Raw genomic sequence first — 18,120 nt, 5'->3', positions numbered from 1 at the left:
GGCCTCAGGATGTGCTCTTTCCATGCGGGGAAGCCTTTGGACCCAAAGACTGGGGAAGAAAGTGGCACAAAGTAGACACTCGAGATCCTGGATCTCAGCCTCCTGCCTCCTGCGGCCTCATCAGGGCCCTCTCCATGGAGAGGAACCCCCTATCTGCAGGAGGGAGGGTGGGGAGTGGGCATTCATACAGGGACCTCCCGGGGAGGGGTGGAGAGATGATCCCAGTCTCCTGACTGTCCCAACTGAATGGAAAGATGAGGTCCCTGACCTCAAACATGACCCAAGAAACTCAAGGATTAAATTAAGCGGCTCAGGTCGGATTCATCTCTTGCATGTAGGTTTGTTCCAATGCTCAGCTAGTCCCACCTCTCCCTGATCCTGGTTGCCAGCCATCACCTCCGTCCTGATCCTCCCCTGTCTGAAGCAAAGGTAACAGGGCCCCCACCTCCAGTGTCTTGAGGGAAGAGCTGCTCCAGCCAGCAGGCCAGCCATCTTCCCCTCTCCCGCCCAGCTAGAACAAAGATGACCTAAACCAGGAGGGGACAGGAGACGGGGGGGGGGGGGGGGGGGGGAGGCTTGGGAGACAGACTGATGGTCCTGGGCTCCCTGAACTGACCTGTCCCCCACGAGCACCCACTTCTTGCTCAGGATCCTGAGACATGGCTGTTCCCCACGGCCAATCACAGATACTCCTGGCCCCAAAGCATCCCGAGGGCACCTCAGGGTCTGACTGTGGCTGCCGATGGACCTCAGATGGTAGCCACGAGCTCCCCAGAAGCCAACAGGCCAGCTCGGAACCAGAGCCCATGTGCGGGTGTGAATGCGTGAAGCCCAAGAAACGCTACGGCTTTGGTCAGAATCACTGAAATCCTGGCGCTAGCTCCTAGCTATGGAGTTGGAGTAAGTTTCTGGTCTTTTCCAAGCCACCTGTAGATGGAAGCGACACCCGCTTTCAGGGCTCTCGTGAGGGAGTCACTGCCTTCCTTCCCCTACAGAACTGCAGGGAACCGTCTCCCACAGCCAGGCACCCTCTGCGGGAGGAGGGGTGCGCTTGAGGGCAGGCTGCAAAACGCCAGTGGAACTGGCTGCTTTACACCTTCAAAAGGTGCCCTAGAGAGAATTCAGCTAGTTCTTGACCATCCAAGTCGACAGGGGAGGAAGGGAAAGAAACTCAAAGGGCAGCCAGTGATGCGAGACGACAGAGCAGAAATCATTTCCGCTGTGTCGAGGACCAGCTTCTCCCTTCAGGTCCCACTGCAGAACCCCACCCCCCGAAGGCACCCATCTCCATGGCCCTGGGCCCACATAAGGAAGAGAAGACAGGGCAGGAGCCCAGGGCACGAGAGAAAATCTGCCTCCAAATGGATCCGTTTGGAGATCCATCAACAGGAAGCTCTGCACACCGGGCTGGCTAGGCCCGACGGACCCCCTCAACTCCACGTTTAACGGACACCTCAGCATCATGTGAAACCATCCCAGGTCAGGGTTTGGAAACACACCTTCCAAACCTGCCTACTCACCTTGGTCCCCAGACACATTTACGGGGTGCTCAGAGGGTCTCGTGAGTGAATTTGTTTTTTTGTGTTTTTTTTTTAAGATTTTATTTTCTAAGTAGTCTGTACACCCCATGTGGGGCCCGAACCCATAACCCTGAGATCGAGTCACACGCCCCACCAACTGAGCCAGCCAGCCCTGCACCCCGCCAAATCAGAACAACTGTTTTCTCCTTTTTTTATTTTGATCTGTTTCACACATTAGATTTCTTTGAAGAACATCTTCCCGTGTTTAAAAAATTGGGGGAGAAAGAACCCCTGGATTAGATGGTCCCTAGGGCACTAACACCCTGTGGGTCCCGCCTTTACCTGGCTGACCCCTGCCCCCACCCCCCGGCAGGGCCCCCCACCAGCCCCCCCCCCCCCCCAGAACACCACAGAGGACGCTGGGGAAGGAGGAGGGAGAGGCCCAGGCTCAGCAGCTGCATCCCAGACTCCGCACAGCACAGGGACAAGCAGCGAGCAGCGCTCCCACAGGGCGGCCTCCCGGTGAGGCTCCCCGCTCTCCAGACGTGGCGCCTGGCCCCCCAGCCGCCTGCTGGCTCTCAGGAGCCCTGCGTCTCTCTCCAGTCCCCGCGGTGCAGGATGTGCTGCAGCAGCCCGTTGACCACGTCCAGCGTCTCGTCCTTCTCCAACACAATGTCATAGGAGTCCATGTAGCGCTCCCGCCGCTCTTCCACCTGCCCAGGGGAGGGGGAAGAGAGTCCCCAGAACGCCCTGCCTTCCACCTCTGCCTCTCAGGCACCCGGGGCAAGGGGTGGAGGGCATTGGAGCTGCAGCTCCCCAAGAACAGCTCCGGGACAGAGACCCGCCCTCTGGACGGCAACGGGCACAGGGCGCCATGATTAACCCTCGGGTCAGTGACAGAAGGACAGGATGGGGATTAAAATTTAAAAACCAGATGTGATTTCTAATCCATCTGGACTGAATTTTCACATGGGTCAAGCATTCTAGAGGTCTTCAGCACATGCTGGCTGTGGAGGGGGGATGCACGAACTGGTGGCCTTCTAACTTGACACCATACTGAGCCCCTTCATGCTGATGGTGTTCCCCCCTGCCTCTGGTTGGCCCCCGGTCTGTTCCTGTATTTTCTTTCTCTGACTTATAAACCCACCTCCTGAATATTGACATCTCCCACCTCAGTCATGCCTTATAGCTATGATTTAGGATTGTAATCAGCCCCCCACTTCCTACACTATCTACCACGGGTAGATGAACCTCCTTGACTCAGTTTCCCCATTTGTAAAACGAGGCATAAGAGTCACTATCTCAGAAGGCTGCCGTAAGGACTAAGTGGGTCAATATGCCATATACATGGTGAGCACCCAACAGTGTCTCTGAACTGCGCTGTTGCACCGTGTGCCCGACACAGCTGTCATCGCTGTTTTCCCATGAGAATATAGCTCGTGCCACACCTCAGTGCCTCTAAAACTTGACCTTGACTGGCACATAGAGGTGTTCACCAGGCATTTAACAGGCATCGAAACAGAAGCACGCCACTGAGCCAGGAAGCCCTGGTCCCACACCTACCTTGTCATTTAAGAAGCCAATCTTGAGAATGTTCTCCACACCTGGCACCCCATCAGCCATCGTGAGGTCCCCCATGGAGTCTCCCAGCAGGAGGATGTTGGTTTTGCCCTGAAGCTGCTGGAAGTAGCCGGAGTTCTCACAAACGGAGCTGTTCTTGTTGTATGTGTGTATGAGCTGGCCCTTAAATCCCTGGAGGAAACCCTAAGCAAGCAAGAGACAGAAGGGCTGCAGGGACACTCTAGAGCCCGATCTCCACGGTCTCTGTCACAGAGGAAAGATAATCCCGACAGCCAAGAAATGCCAGAACCTCCTCGTAGTCCAAACTCGGGGCCCGCCAACTAGGTCCTGTAGCCAGATTTGGCGGATTTTTGTAAATTCAGTTTGACTGGAACACAGCCAGGCTCACGTGTCACATCGTGTCTGTGGCCGTTTTTAGTATATGTGCTGTGCCGAAGCGAGCACTGTGGCTGCCTTTTTTTTTTTTTTTTTTTGCCATAGCAGAGTTGAGTAGTTGTGACAGTCAATCAGAGTCCATCATCCCACAAAATCTAAAATAGGTACTACCTGGCCTTTTACAACAAAAAGCGTGTAAGCCCTGACTTAAACTTACAAGGGCCCTCAGACAGGACCGATCAGCCACTCTGGCAGGAGCATGAAGCCATGACACCGGCACTGTTCAGGCCACACGTGTGTTTGTCCTTGGTGGCGGGCGCAGCCTCGCCCCAGGTGAACGGAGCAGCTGCCCAGCAGCTGGTGTGAGGGGAAGAAGTCAGAGCCTTGATGAGTTAGAGCAGCCCACCTCTGGCTCCAGGAAAACAAGTCAAAGTCTAAGCCCTGGAGTACCCAGGATGGCATGTGACCTGGAACGCTGACATGGGGCCTAGCTGAACCCTAAATTAGGTACCCCAGTGAGCTGTCAAACACCAAAGGGCATGCCTTTAGCGGGCATGAAGAAACAAGTAACGGCCTGAGGGCAAGAAGCCAGCATGAGTTCCCTCCCTTCCCTCCCCAAGTCAGGGTTCAGGGTTTCAGGTGTTGCCCGGGGAGGGGTGCTGGCAGTCTCCACCCCTCCACCCTCCCAGCCTAAAGGAGGTCAGGCTCACGTCTTCGTCAAAGTCCATGTAGTTAGACACGATGTGGATGTTGGGGTGGAACACTTTCATCTGCCGGATAATCTCCTCCAGGATGTCACCAATGCCCGCGGAAAAGATGAAAAGGGGAATGTTGTTCTGGTAGAGGGTGTTGAAGAACGTCTTGTATCCCTCCCTGAAAAGAGATGGACTCTGCAATGGTGCTGCCTCTGCTCCTGGTCTTTACTTCCTACTTAGGTGATGTATTTTTAAATTTTTCATTTTCAAAGATTTATTTGGGGCACCTGTGTGGCTCAGATGGTTGAGTGTCTGCCTTTCGCTCGGGTCATGATCTCCAGGTCCTGAAATCGAGCCCCACGTCAGGCTCCCAGCTCAGTGGGCAGTCTGCTTCTCCCTCTCCCTCTGCCCCTCCCCCTGTTTGTGCTCTTTCTCTCTTTCAAATGAATAAATAAAATATTTTTTTAAAGTATTTTTATTCGGGTGCCTGGGTGGCTCAGTGGGTTAAGCCTCTGCCTTTGGCTCAGGTCATGATCTCAGGGTCCTGGGATTGGGCCCCACATCGGGCTCTCTGCTCGGTGGGGAGCCTGCTTCTCCCTCTCTCTGTCTGCCTCTCTGCCTACTTGTGATCTCTCTCTGTCCACCAAATAAATAAAATCTTGGGGAAAAAAGTATTTTTAATACTATCTTTAAAAAATTATTTATTTATTTAAGAGAGAGTTGTGGGTGTGGAGGGAGGGGAGAGGGAGCAAGAGTCTTAAGCAGGCTCCCCACTGAGCACAGAGCCCGACATGGGGCTCGATCCCAGGATCCTGAGATCATGACCTGAGTTGAAATCAAGAGTCAGACGTTTAACTGACTGAGCCACACAGGTGCCCCTAAATTTTTTCTTTTTAGAAACATTTTATTATTTTTTTATTTTTTTTTATTTTTATTTTTTTTTTTTTTAAGATTTTATTTATTTATTTGACAGAGAGAGATCACAAGTAGGCAGAGAGGCAGGCAGAGAGAGAGAGGTGGAGGCAGGCTCCCTGCAGAGCAGAGAGCCCGACGTGGGGCTCGATCCCAGGACACTGGGATCATGACCTGAGCTGAAGGCAGAGGCTCAACCCACTGAGCCACCCAGGCGCCCCTACATTTTATTATTTTTTTAAAGATTTTATTTATTTGAGAGAGAGAGCACGTGCATGAGCAGAGGAAGGGACAGAGGGAGAGGGAGCAGCAGACTCCCCTCCGAGCTGGGAGCCCAAGGCGGGGCTTGTGTACACACACACACACACTGGAATACTACTCAGTCATCAAAAAGAATGAAATCTTGCCATTTGCAATGACATGTATGGAACTAGAGGGTATTATGTAAAGCGAAATAAGTCAATCAGAGAAAGATAATTATCATACGGTCTTACTTACATATGGAATTTAAGAAACAAGGCAGAGGATCATAGGGGAAGAAAGGAAAAAAATAAAACAAGATGAAACCACAGAGGGAGACAAACCATAGAGACTCTTAACCTCAGGAAACAAACTGAGAGTTGCTAGAGGGGAGGGAGGTAGGGGGATGGGGTGGCTGGGTGATGGACACTGGGGAGGGTATGTGTTGTGGTGAGCACTGTGTATTGTGTAAGACTGATGAATCACAGACCTGTATCCCTGAAACAAATAACACATTATATGTTAATTAAAAAAAAAAAAAAAAGAAAGAAAGAAAGAACATGGCAGCAGAGAGAGTAGCACCAGGAATGCCACTGATGATCAAGGGTCCTAGGCCAGTCAACTGCCGTGTCTAGGTTAATCCAGAACACCAGGCATCATGGTGACCCCAAAGTCTTTTCACCACTGGAGAAAATGAGCTAGACGCTGTTTGTTCCAGGAGATGAAGCCTTGGTCATATTCCCATTACATCCACTAGTAGCAGACAGCTGCCTAGGAAGTACCCACAGGTGAGAAATCCTTTAGCTGTATTCAGAGAGGAAAAGCAAGGCCTTCTTCACACCAGCCACTTACGCTGTCTGTCTCTTCTGATTCCCTTAGCAACTAACTCCCCTCCACTTTTTGGGAGCAAACCAGTTTCCAATGTTTCCCAGAGCAAGCCACTTACCTAAGCATTGCATTGGACTCTCTAACCACCTGGGCAATCTGAGCCTTCTGAATCTTCTGTTGGCAAAGGAGATCGTGTGCCTTGGTCCACCTAGAAGCAGATGCCCCACAAAAGCCCAAATTCCAATCACTAAGTAGGAAAGTATCCTTTCCCTTTTTAGGGCCAAGTCCCCTCTAGAAAGATTAATGGAGGCCTCATCCTTTTCCACCAAGCCACTTCCTGAAGGACTCCGGCAGGCCTTAAAAGGAAGAGGGTGAGGAAGTAGAACCACAGCCACAGGAACAAGAACTGGGTGAGCTAACCACTGAAGTCCAAGCCCTCCTGAATCCCTCTCTTGGTGACCCCATGTTCTGGAGAACCGGGGCTCTGTCCCCTATAGGATATACCAGTTCCTATAGGAAAGTTATCTCCCTGCAGCACATATTCCGCCAAACCCAGGGGCTTCTCCCTCCTTCCAAGGATTCTCAGTGGGCCCCCACTCCAGCAGCAATCACAAGTAGCCCCTCTGGGGCTGGACAGTTGGTTCTAATAGGGGGGCCAGGGGAATTCAGTAAGGTAAGGGGGCCTGCCACCTCATTCAAGCTCAGGAAAAACATACTCCCCTCCCGGACCTGTCCATCATGGGGGCCAGGAGCGGTTCAAAACCACCATCACTCACCATTCCACCATGTGAGGTAACTTCTCCTTGATGGTCCGGTGCGGGTCAATCTCAATTGGGTAATAGTGGTGGAGGAGCGTTTTGAGCTGGGACATCCAAATGAAGAGAAAAGCCGTTAGTCCACATCAAGCTTTCCCCAGCGAAGGCCCACAGTTGAGTGTGAGGAAATAATCACCTAGAAGAGGCAACTCTGTGTTAGGGAGTGACTGACCTGCCGAGCTGGTCAGCCCTTCATCCGCACCCTCAGAGGGTGAGGTCTAAGAATCCACAAAGACCTTTTGCTCTCAGGTGAGAAGTTATTAGGATTTTGTTGTTATTCTCTAGCTCAGTCGACAGGGCTTAACCGGTAAGAAGGGATTAAAGCTGTATTTCCCCAAATGGGGTACACATTCTCAGGGAGTAGGCAAAGTCATTTTAGGAGGCACATGGATACACACTTTTCATTTTAGTAGTTTTGGATTCCTTTTAATGCGTATTAAGAAAAAAAAAAAACTAGCGCATCAAATTCATGCTCTCACAAAGATTGTTTCTTTTCTAATTGCATTCAGATTTTTTTTTAAGGTTTTATTTATTTATTTGACAGAGAGACAGAGAGCACAAGCAGGGGGAGCAGCAGGGAGAGGGAGAAGCAGACTCCCCACTGAGCAGGGAGCCCTATTCGGGGCTCGATCCCAGGATCCTGGGACCACGACCTGAGCTGAAGGCAGATGCTCAATTGACTGAGTCACCCAGGCTCCCCACATTCAGATTTTTAATAGTAACCCAACTTTAAGTAAAATATGTATTACCGGCCACTCTAATAGATATGGCAAAAATCATGAAAGTGGAAGTAGAAAAATCAGGAAGTGGGTTTAGGAGCCAGCATGTTGGTGGATAATGATCACAGAACCAACATCAGGGGAATCAGCTCACGGGCTCCTGTGTGTACCTTCTTCTCCTATTAAGATCTCCTTCCATGTCTGAGGAGACCGCATCTGGGACCACGTGTCACACAGGCCAGTCAGTAACAGCACCCAATAAAAACGGGAACTGGTTGGGCAAAAGAATTTTAACATATGCCCAGTCTCAGAATATTATGAGATCAATGTGGAGTCCCTGACCATGGGTCCAAAAGAGAGTTAAAGGCAAAGAGCATTCACTGACAAAGGGAGAAAACTCCTGAAATGTATTAAGATTCTCAATGTGTGCGTTTTGGGGGGAGTATGAGAATATTTTTCTAAAAAGCGTAAGAGAATTCAACAGAATATACTTTTTAAAAAAAGGGGCTTCATGCATAAACTTTGCTTTATGATTTTTTTCGGGAGCTCATCAACGCCCAGAATCTTAGTTTGCCTTCATTTTGTTATCCTAGAGCAGGCACCCAACCTGTTGTCTTACTTGTGGGTGCAGCTTTCTGGAAGCTGCTAAGACATGTATGTGAGTGACTTACCAAAAGCAACTGATTAGGTCTGGAGCCAGAACTTACGTTAAGCTAAAAGTGCAACTCCAGAAAGATGGGTTTTAGAAATATAAGGTGCATCTATAATTTGCTGCCCATCTTAGTAACAAGTAACCATGACAGAGTATTGGAAAAGCTGATCAAGATGACAGATTGACAGACCGCTTAAAATGTAATTTAGTGAATTTCATAACGAAGTGAAACTAAATGATAACAGCTCTTCAGCAGAAAGAGCTCAGCAAAATAGAGAAATGTACAACCAGCAGGGCTCTCCTCTGGCAAAGAGGCCAGAATGTGGAACAAAGTAAAATGAACTCCAAGGCTGCATGATTTATAATATTTGTATGCATCTCATGGAAGTGGGCGTTATCATATAGTGACATGAATTCAGAAGTCTTTCTTGATACCTGTTACCTTGCCCAAAAAATTATATATTTTTTAAAAGACTTATTTATCTATTTTAGAGAGAGAGAGAGGTGGGGGGGGTGCGCAGGGGGAGTATGAGAGGGAGAGGGAAAGAATCTCAAGCAAACTCCCTGCTCAGCAGGCTTAATCCCAGATCCCGCCACCCTGAGCCAAAACCAAGAGTCAGACGCTCAACCCACTGAACCACCCAGGTGCAACCCCCACCCCAATTATATTATTAAAGAAACAGCATAATGTAGTGAAAAGAGTTTGGGACAGAATTAGATCTATGGGAAAACCAAGCTCTCTGTGTCTTGCCTGTATGACCCTTGAAGGAGTTGCTTATCCTCTTCAAGCCTGTTTTCTCATCTGTTAAATGGAGATAATAGTGGTTCTATTCACCCCTTGGAGTTGCTGGAGGGTTAAACAGCAAATGTTGAAGTCTCTTGTAAACTCTATAACTCGCAGAATGCATAACATCCATATTCTAACCACCAATCGTCACATGTCTTGAACAAAAAGGAAACACTGCCCCAGTCTATGGGACTAAGGTCCACCTGAACATAAGAACAATTTTTTAAAAAATATTAATCTTCTAAGGTCTCTACCCTGGAATCTTTGGTCCTAACCAAGAACTATCTCAAGTAGTACATGACAGCCATCTCTGAACAAAGAAGGGGTTGTAACCCACCTCATTTTGGCACTCCTCACTGATGATCTTGCTGTTATCCAGAATGTCTGCAAACACAGAAAACTCCTTTCATTTGCCACTCAGAAGCTACCATCTTGTCAAGCCCAAAAAAGCAAGCTAGTATGTGACTTACTGTAAGAAGAAGGGCATCGCTTTCCATTATATGCAAACCTGCTCAAGGTCATGTCAAAATCAGAGATGACCTAAAATGCAAAAGAGAGATGCTATCCATACAGATGCCTTATGGTGTGGCCCTGCCTGGGCGGGGGAAGATTATGAAAGGCAAACCAGCTCAGTATCCAGCCAGTAGGCAAAGCCCTGCAGGAGTTAGGAAGGGGTTGGGAGCGGGGAGGGAGAACTAATCCTAGTTAATAGCAGCCTGCTATGCCTGAGTACGCCCAGACTCTTGGAGGTCGCTGGCAGAGTTGGGACTGAAGAATCAAGACCCTCTCTGACTCTTAGCCTTGCCATCTCATTGCCTTGGGTCCCTCCCAAGGTGACCCATCACATCTGCAACTTCCTGGGGAGCCCGCTGACCCGGCTAGTGTGGAAACAAGGCCCCAGGGCCTGGCGCTGGGTGCCTTCTACCTAGTAAGAGGAAGCAGACGCTGGTCACGACCGACAAATTTGAAATGTCGGTTTTCCGGCAGGTGGACTCTAACCCAGGGCAATCAGGTGGAGCAACCGGTTCGCCCTCTGGCCGCTGGCCATTTGTAGGGGCTCAGGGCCCGCAGCGTCCGCGGCAGCGCGGGCAGGCCCCTTGGGCCGGTCACCTCCCCAGCCGCCCCTCGTCGCCCCCGCCGTACCTGCAAGCGGTCTCCCCCGCCCCTGCGGAGGGCGCCCACGATCTCCTGCACCCGCCCGGGCTGCCGCATCAGGACCGTGGCCTTCATCAGGGTGCTCACCTGTCCCGAGACCCGAGAGAAGCACTGACCCCGGCACCGCGCTGGGCCCAGGGGGAGCCCGGCGCCGGCTCCGCAGCCCTGCGAGGCGGGGCCGGGGCGCGCGAGGCGCGCAGGGGGGCTCCGGGCCAGACCCGGGCGCCTACTGGCCGGGGTGGCGCGGCGGGGCCCAGGTGGCCTGCTGGGGGCCTCGGAGCGCCCCGGGGATCGGAGCCCGCCCCACGTCGGACGCTTCCTCCCGCCTCACCTCCTCCGCCATGGCGCTCGCGGCCGGGACGACAGCGCCGGGACAACGACCTCCCACGGCCGCACTGCGCAGGCGTCGCCGGGGACCGGGGGGGGGGGCGGGCGGGGCCGGGAGAGGGCGGCGCCCGCGCTGGGCAAGACCCCGAGTGCCGGCTCTGTGTTGAGCAGGGTGAGGGTCACAAGAGTTGGGGTTACCGGGTGCCACCGTCGACAGCAAAAGTACTGGCCAGAGGGGTCATTTCCAGACGTAAATTTTGCAAGACACAAAAGCCGCAGGAAGGGAGAGGGTATGGAAAACATCCAGAAGGGGCTTAACTGGGCCCACTCCTCATCGCAAAAGACAATGAGCGACTAACACAAGTCCTCAGGGCAGGAAGGCCCTGGACAGCTGGGCCAGCGTGAGCTCTAATCAGCTTCCCTTCCTTCTGCCTCCTCTGACTTGGTTTCCTTGAATTCAGTATCTGGGGAGCCAAGTGCCCAGCAGTGGAAGAAGGTCTAGATGATGCTACACAGACACAGAGCTGGGCATCTGAAGTGGGCAACAGGAGCTAGAATGGATAAAAACTCTTATATGGCGTTGGTGGTCACAGTCCTGCTCCAGATTCAAGGGCTTGGAAGGTGTGGGGTGGTCTTCAGCCTGAATGGTGGGGGAGGGGAGAAGGAAGGAGGACAGAGACGGGAGAGAGTTCCAGAACCTGAGGCCACAATCCTGAGAGTGATCTCACTGCGGGCCCAGGATTCTGGAACTTGGGCTGCCTGATGGGCCCTATATGAAAGATGTAGTAGGGAAAAGGAGCGACAGCAGGCTAAAGGGGCCCCCCACAACCCTCCCCAACACCCTAGGAGAGCAGCCTCTCTCCGCTGGTCCCAGGGTGCCATGGAGATGGAGAGCGCGGCGGCCTCCACACGTTTCCACCAGCCTCACATGGAGAGGAAGATGAGTGCGATGACCTGTGAGATCTTCAACGAGCTTAGGCTAGAGGGCAAGCTCTGCGACGTGGTCATCAAGGTCAATGGCTTTGAGTTCAATGCCCACAAGAACATCCTCTGTAGCTGCAGTTCCTACTTTAGGTATAACAGGGTTGCCAAACTAAGCCAAAGGGGGACTTGGGCTCATTCTGAGACATTTTGGTTCATTTCATGTATCCCACCCCATCATCTTAAGTTAGGGACGCTGTCAAAATTCTGGGCTCCCCTAGCCTGGCTCCTTTGTCTTCTGAAGAGGCATGACTAGGGCCGGAGCTGCCTCTCTGCTTTCCAACTGGATTTCAGCCAACTCTTAGTGGGCCAGGTGCTTTTTTCCTTTGATTCTCACCCAAACTAACCTTTGGGAAGGTTGGACCCCCATCCTGGATTTCCCACTTAAACCTAGAGGACAGTGCTGCCCACCCTTGTGCCCCCATCCCAGTAGAGACTATCTCAAACAGGGTGATGAATTGACAAGGATTGAGCAGATGGGAAGGAGGCTGCGGGAAGGCCCAAGGAAGTGTTTGTCAGAAGATAAAGTGAGTTTGGGCCACAAGCACTGGGACCCAGGAAGCGGCAGAGCTATTTTGTTCATGAGCTGAAAATGTTTGAGTGCTCAGTTCCAATGAACATGATACATGTGTTCCATCTGTTGCTAAAAACTCTCATTTCATCTAGACCTACAACAGGGTCTACAAAAGACCAGGTAGTGAATATTTTAAGCCTTACAGGCCATACAGCCTCTGTCACAATGACTGTCCTCTGCCTTTACAGTGGGAAAGCAGCCATAGACAATACTAAATGAGAGGGCATGGCTGTGTTCCAATAAAAATGACTTATAGATGCTGAAATTTGAATTTATTATAATTTCCAGGTGCTGCAAAACCTCCCCACTTAAAAATGTAAAAAATGGGTGTCTGGGTGGCTCAGTCAGTTAAGTGGTTAAACTTCTTGATTTCAACTCAGGTCATGATCTCAGGGGCCTGAGATCAAGTCCCGTGTTGGGCTCCAAGTTAGGCATGGAGCCTGCTTAAGATTCTCTCCCTCTCCCTCTGTTCCTGTCCCCCAACCCCACCCCACCCCAACTCTCTCTCTTTAAAGAAAAATGGGGGGCTTCTGGGTGGCTCAGTGGGTTAAAGCCTCTGCCTTCGGCTCAGGTCATGATCCCAGGATCCTGGGATCAGGCCCTGCATCGGGCTCTCTGCTCAGCAGGGAGCCTGCTTCCCTTCCTCTCTCTCTGTCTGCCTCTCTCTGCCTACTTGTGATCTCTGTCTGTCAAATAAATAAATAAAATCTTTAAAAATAAATAAATAATTAAAAAATTTTTTAAAGAGTAGAAAACATTCTTAGCTTGTAGGTGGTACAAAAATAAGAGGTGGACCAAATCTGGCCCAGAGGCTGTAGGTTTGCAGACCCCTGATCTAGGGAAGAATCTCATTTCCAAGCCCATATTCTCTTAAACCACCTGGAAAAAAAGAGGAAAAACTTATCAGGGCAGTTTCTTCTGTCTTGTTCAACACCTAAAAAAGTACATAGCTATATAGTAGAAGCCCAATAAATAGTTCTGGAATAGTACACTGTCAATAATTATTTATTGAGTGCCTATTTTATGACAGGCACTATTGGGGTACTAGAAATGAAACACTGAGTAAAGAGATAAACATTTGTTTTCTCATGAAGTTTACCTTCTAGTAGGAGGAATAGGCATTCAATAAATAAAAAAATAGCAGATCGCAAGTGCTAGGTGGAAAAAAGGAAGGTAGGGAGATTTTATTTATTTTTAAGGATTTTATTTATGAGAGAGAGAGAGAGCACACACACAAGCGGGGTTGGGGGCAGGCAAAGGGAGAAGCAGACTCCCCTCTGAGCAGAGAGCCCTATGCAGGACTCAATCCCAGGACCCTGGGATCATGACCTGAGCAGAAGGCGGATGCTTAACCAACTGAGCCACCCAGGCGCCCCAGGTAGGGAGATTTTAAATAGAAAGGTGGTGATTTTATATAGGATGGTTTGCTGACAAAGTGACATTTGAGCAAAGACTTTAAGGGGGATGTGGGAGTGAGATACGGAGATCTGCAGCGGGGAGCCTTCCAGGCAGAGACAACTGCAGGTACAAAAGGACCAAAAATGAAACACCTCTGGTGTATTCAAGGAAAGCAAGGCTGGTGGGACTGGAATGGAATGAGGGGGACAGTGGGAGGAAGTGGCCAGAGAGGTATTACTGGTCTAGATCTGAGGACTTTTGTACTCCCTGGCAAGCACTTTGTATTCTACTCTGAGCAAGAATGGATGTCAGCAGGGCGCCTGGGTGGCTCAGTGGGTTCAGCCGCTGCCTTCGGCTCAGGTCATGGTCTCAGGGTCCTGGGATCGAGTCCCGCATCGGGCTCTCTGCTCAGCAGGGAGCCTGCTTCCCTTCCTCTCTCTCTGCCTGCCTCTCTGCCTACTTGTGATCTCTGTCTGTCAAATAAATAAATAAAATCTTTAAAAAAAAAAAAAAAAGAATGGATGTCAGCAGAAGGTTTTGGGTGGAAGGGTACATAAACTCATAAGGTGGTTGGGGTATGACTGTAAGCCCTGGCAGCATCAAGGGCAGAACCAGGGGCATCCATTAGAGGGTTACTCCCAATCATCTAGGCTGGAGATGGTGGGGGCTTGGACCAAGGAAGTAGCAGTCAGAGGTGAGGAGTGATCAGATTCTGGGTGTGTGCTGGTTGAACGGTACTTATTAAAAAACCATCTTGGGGTGCCTGGGTGGCTCAGTGGGTTAAGCCGCTGCCTTCGGCTCAGGTCATGATCTCAGGGTCCTGGGATCGAGCCCCGCATCGGGCTCTCTGCTCGGCGGAGAGCCTGCTTCCTCCTCTCTCTCTACCTGCCTCTCTGCCTGCTTGTGATCTCTCTCTGCCAAATAAATAAATAAAATCTTTAAAAAATAAAAAATAAAAAAAAAACCATCTTGCTCAAGTTTAATTTTCTTTTTTTTTTTTTTAAGATTTTATTTATTTATTTGACAGACAAAGATCACAGGTAGGCAGAGAGGCAGGCAGAGAGAGAGGAGGAAGCAGGCTCCCTGCCGAGCAGAGAGCCCAATGCGGGGCTCCATCCCAGGACCCCGGGATCAAGACCTGAGCCGAAGGCAGAGGCTTTAACCCACTGAGCCACCCAGGCGCCCCTCAAGTTTAATTTTCTTAAGCAAGATTGAGATAGAAGACATCTAGGTCTTATTCCTGGCTCTAGGTCTTATTCCCGGCTCTAGATCCTAATTTTTCCACCCACAAAATAGGGAAAAGTTCTAGTTTTCATGAGGATAAGGAGAGTGACCAAAATCAAAGTTCTTGGTAAGGTTCTCTTGCCCACTGTATAAGATGCAGAGTCTGCCCGCCCCCTCCCCTTCCTCACGCCAATTTATTTCTAACATACTCACTGTGTACTGTTTGGGCAATGTCCAAACTCTCCTTGACGAAAGACAGTGGGAGGAGAACCTGTTAAACTGGAGAGAAATATTTCAGTGGCTGCTAGTTTCTTTCTTTTTTCCAGAGCTTTGTTTACAAGTGGCTGGAACAACACTGAAAAGAAGGTATACAACATTCCTGGCATTTCCCCTGACATGATGAAGCTAATTATTGAATATGCATACACCCGGACCGTCCCTATCACACCGGACAATGTGGAGAAGCTGCTGGCTGCTGCAGACCAATTTAACATCATGGGTATTGTCAGGGGTTGCTGTGAGTTCCTCAAGTCGGAGCTGTGTTTGGATAACTGTATCGGCATCTGCAAGTTCACGGACTACTACTACTGTCCCGAGCTGAGGCAGAAGGCCTACATGTTTATACTGCACAACTTTGAGGAGATGGTGAAAGTCTCGGCCGAGTTTTTAGAGCTCTCAGTCACTGAACTGAAGGATATCATTGAGAAAGATGAGCTCAACGTCAAACAAGAAGATGCTGTATTTGAGGCCATTTTAAAATGGATTTCTCATGACCCCCAAAATAGGAAGCAGCATATTTCAGTTTTGCTTCCCAAGGTCAAGTTTAGTTATTTTTTGTGGGATGCTTAGTTGCTCATGTTTGGTTCATTTATCCCGGAGGGACTGTGCGAAGAGCCACATTCAGCTGTTCGGCAGATTCTGGGGCTGTATTCACATACACTTATATAGAAGGCTACTATTCTGTGGAATTTTGCAGGGTTTTTTTCTTTCTTGACATTGCTAGCTTCTTCTACCTCATTTATGTTCTTTGACCAAAATTCTCCCTGGCAGTGGGGGAAGGAGATGGCAAGGCCTTCAAAAGAATTCTAAAGGGCCTTCCTTTCACCCATTTTTATTCTGTGAGTTTCCCCAAACCCCAGGTAGAAGTGGGATAGACACCAAACTGTATTATATACAATTACAGCCATTTGGTGCTAATCTGTGTTATTTTATACAGAGAAACATAGATGTTCAATGACTGAACAACCACCACAGCTTTCTCTGGTCTGATAGTACTACCCAGGGGCCCAGGAGGGGGCTAGCTCTGTGATCATTTGAGGTCCCTTCTATCTAGCTCATTCTCAGCATCCAAATGTATACCACCTCCGCAAAACTGTGAGCTGTAAGTTTCAAACTGTATTTAACTGTGAGCTGTAAGTTTCAAACACAAAATATGACCCTGCTGCCACGCAAAGGCAGACTGTAAGCAGGGAGATATGGAGAAGGGTTTTCCAGATAGCCTCACCTCATCTCACTTTCTGTATTTCTTTCTTAGGTTCGCCTGGCCCTAATGCATGCTGAGTACTTCATGAACAATGTGAAGATGAACGACTATGTCAAAGACAGTGAGGAATGCAAGCCAGTCATCATCAATGCCCTAAAGGCCATGTATGACCTCAACATGAATGGACCCTCTAATTCTGACTTCACCAACCCACTCACCAGGCCCCGCCTGCCCTATGCCATCCTATTTGCAATTGGTGGCTGGAGTGGTGGGAGCCCCACCAATGCCATTGAGGCATACGATGCTCGGGCAGACAGATGGGTGAATGTCACTTGTGAGGAAGAGAGTCCCCGTGCCTACCACGGGGCAGCCTATTTGAAAGGCTACGTTTATATCATTGGGGGGTTCGATAGTGTAGACTATTTCAATAGCGTTAAGCGTTTTGACCCGGTCAAGAAAACGTGGCATCAGGTGGCCCCGATGCACTCCCGACGTTGCTACGTCAGCGTGACAGTCCTCAGCAATTTTATTTACGCCATGGGAGGATTTGACGGCTATGTGCGTCTGAACACTGCTGAACGTTACGAGCCCGAGACCAACCAGTGGACGCTCATCGCCCCTATGCATGAGCAGAGGAGTGACGCGAGTGCCACAACACTCTACGGGAAGGTAGGACTGTGGGGGGGGGGGCAGAGAACACGTCCAGAAGTAATGCTCTTCTTTGTTTTTTGGGGGGGGGGCAGGTGGAAAATAGAAGAGGCAGCACTCACTTTGCAGGACTAACTCCGTCCTCAAACGACGAAGTGGCCCTTTGTAACTATCCTTTAACATTTTACTCATTAAAAAGCGATGTATGCACACACAGGAGAAAGAGTGATCGTACGGGCTGGCATCAGAAGGGTTCCCCTCATCACCGCCACATACACACCCTTTCTTTCCACTCCCCAGTGGTGACGATTTCAGTAACCTTGCGCCTCTCTCCACACAGGTCTACATATGTGGCGGTTTTAACGGAAACGAGTGTCTGTTCACAGCCGAAGTGTACAACACTGAGAGTAATCAGTGGACAGTTATAGCACCCATGAGAAGCAGGAGGAGTGGAATAGGCGTAATTGCTTATGGAGAGCATGTATATGCGGTGAGTTTATCTCGTATCACACCGAAACGATAACCCTAGCTTTTTTGGTCGCAAATAGATTTACACTGCTGGTAAGCATTTGAAAAGCATTTTTTCCCTGTGGAAAATAGTGGAAAGAGGGAGGTATGAAATCACTGGTTCCCCGCCCCCACCCCCAATGGTGGGCTCTTCCTCTGTGCACAGAAGCCATGGCTAACAGTCAACCGTGTTTCCCTTGCTGTCCATAGGTAGGTGGCTTTGATGGAGCAAATCGACTTAGGAGTGCAGAAGCCTACAGCCCAGTGGCTAATACTTGGCGCACAATCCCCACTATGTTTAATCCTCGTAGCAATTTTGGTATCGAGGTGGTAGACGACCTCTTATTTGTGGTGGGCGGCTTTAATGGCTTCACTACCACCTTTAATGTGGAGTGCTATGATGAAAAGACGGACGAGTGGTATGACGCCCATGACATGAGCATCTACCGCAGCGCTCTGAGCTGTTGTGTGGTGCCGGGGCTGGCCAACGTCGGGGAATATGCGGCTAGACGGGACAACTTCACAGGATTAGCACTGCGAGATGAAGTAAAGTACTCCGCTTCGACAAGTACCCTACCTGTATGAGCTTCTTCATTTAGCTAATAAAAAGTCTAAGCAATAAGAATTACTTCTTTTTTTAAATAAATGCAGTGTTTAAACTTGTAAGAGTACTCGGAAATGTTCAACTTAAGGGAGCCA

General features: G+C 49.9%; 2 protein-coding genes across 3 annotated transcripts; one reads left to right on the top strand and one right to left on the bottom strand.

Annotated features, from left to right (window-relative positions):
- Nucleotides 1-1,717: 1,717 nt before the first annotated feature.
- Nucleotides 1,718-10,720, bottom strand: NT5C3B (5'-nucleotidase, cytosolic IIIB). 2 transcript variants are annotated; one of them, XM_047708623.1, is made up of 9 exons: nucleotides 10,611-10,720; nucleotides 10,268-10,366; nucleotides 9,595-9,664; nucleotides 9,462-9,508; nucleotides 6,928-7,013; nucleotides 6,270-6,359; nucleotides 4,187-4,349; nucleotides 3,084-3,284; nucleotides 1,718-2,233 (listed from the first exon to the last, which is right to left on the bottom strand). In XM_047708623.1, exons 1-9 carry the CDS (start codon nucleotides 10,620-10,622, stop codon nucleotides 2,099-2,101), a joined length of 903 nt encoding a protein of 300 aa, XP_047564579.1. In that variant the 5' UTR covers nucleotides 10,623-10,720; the 3' UTR covers nucleotides 1,718-2,098. The 2 variants fall into 2 exon arrangements, with proteins under 2 accessions (XP_047564579.1, XP_047564580.1); XM_047708624.1 differs by lacking the exon at nucleotides 10,268-10,366 and having other exon boundaries at nucleotides 10,367-10,653.
- Nucleotides 10,721-11,322: 602 nt separating this feature from the next.
- On the top strand, nucleotides 11,323-18,068 carry KLHL10 (kelch like family member 10). The gene is made up of 5 exons (XM_047708622.1): nucleotides 11,323-11,680; nucleotides 15,110-15,599; nucleotides 16,318-16,935; nucleotides 17,255-17,404; nucleotides 17,632-18,068. The coding sequence occupies exons 1-5, from the start codon at nucleotides 11,487-11,489 to the stop codon at nucleotides 18,004-18,006; spliced, it is 1,827 nt and encodes a 608-aa protein (XP_047564578.1). The 5' UTR covers nucleotides 11,323-11,486; the 3' UTR covers nucleotides 18,007-18,068.
- The last annotated feature ends 52 nt before the right edge of the window (nucleotides 18,069-18,120 follow it).

The sequence above is a fragment of the Lutra lutra genome, chromosome 16 (assembly GCF_902655055.1).
Source record: "Lutra lutra chromosome 16, mLutLut1.2, whole genome shotgun sequence".
Classification (NCBI taxonomy): Eukaryota; Metazoa; Chordata; class Mammalia; order Carnivora; family Mustelidae; genus Lutra; species Lutra lutra.
The sequence above is the reverse complement of the archived record's forward strand: the minus strand, read 5'-3'. Positions and strand labels throughout refer to the sequence as shown.

Bases quoted from the DNA above. Each gene is read 5' to 3' on its own strand.
- NT5C3B (XM_047708623.1), bottom strand. The intron at 6,360-6,927 runs GTGAGTGATGGT...ATCTGCTTCTAG, and splicing joins TTACCTCACATGGTGGAATG to GTGGACCAAGGCACACGATC. The intron at 3,285-4,186 runs GTGAGCCTGACC...TTGCTTGCTTAG, and splicing joins ACATGGACTTTGACGAAGAC to GGTTTCCTCCAGGGATTTAA.
- KLHL10 (XM_047708622.1), top strand. From the start codon at position 11,487: ATGGAGATGGAGAGCGCGGCGGCCTCCACACGTTTCCACCAGCCTCAC. The intron at 16,936-17,254 runs GTAGGACTGTGG...CTCTCCACACAG, and splicing joins CCACAACACTCTACGGGAAG to GTCTACATATGTGGCGGTTT. The intron at 17,405-17,631 runs GTGAGTTTATCT...TGCTGTCCATAG, and splicing joins ATGGAGAGCATGTATATGCG to GTAGGTGGCTTTGATGGAGC.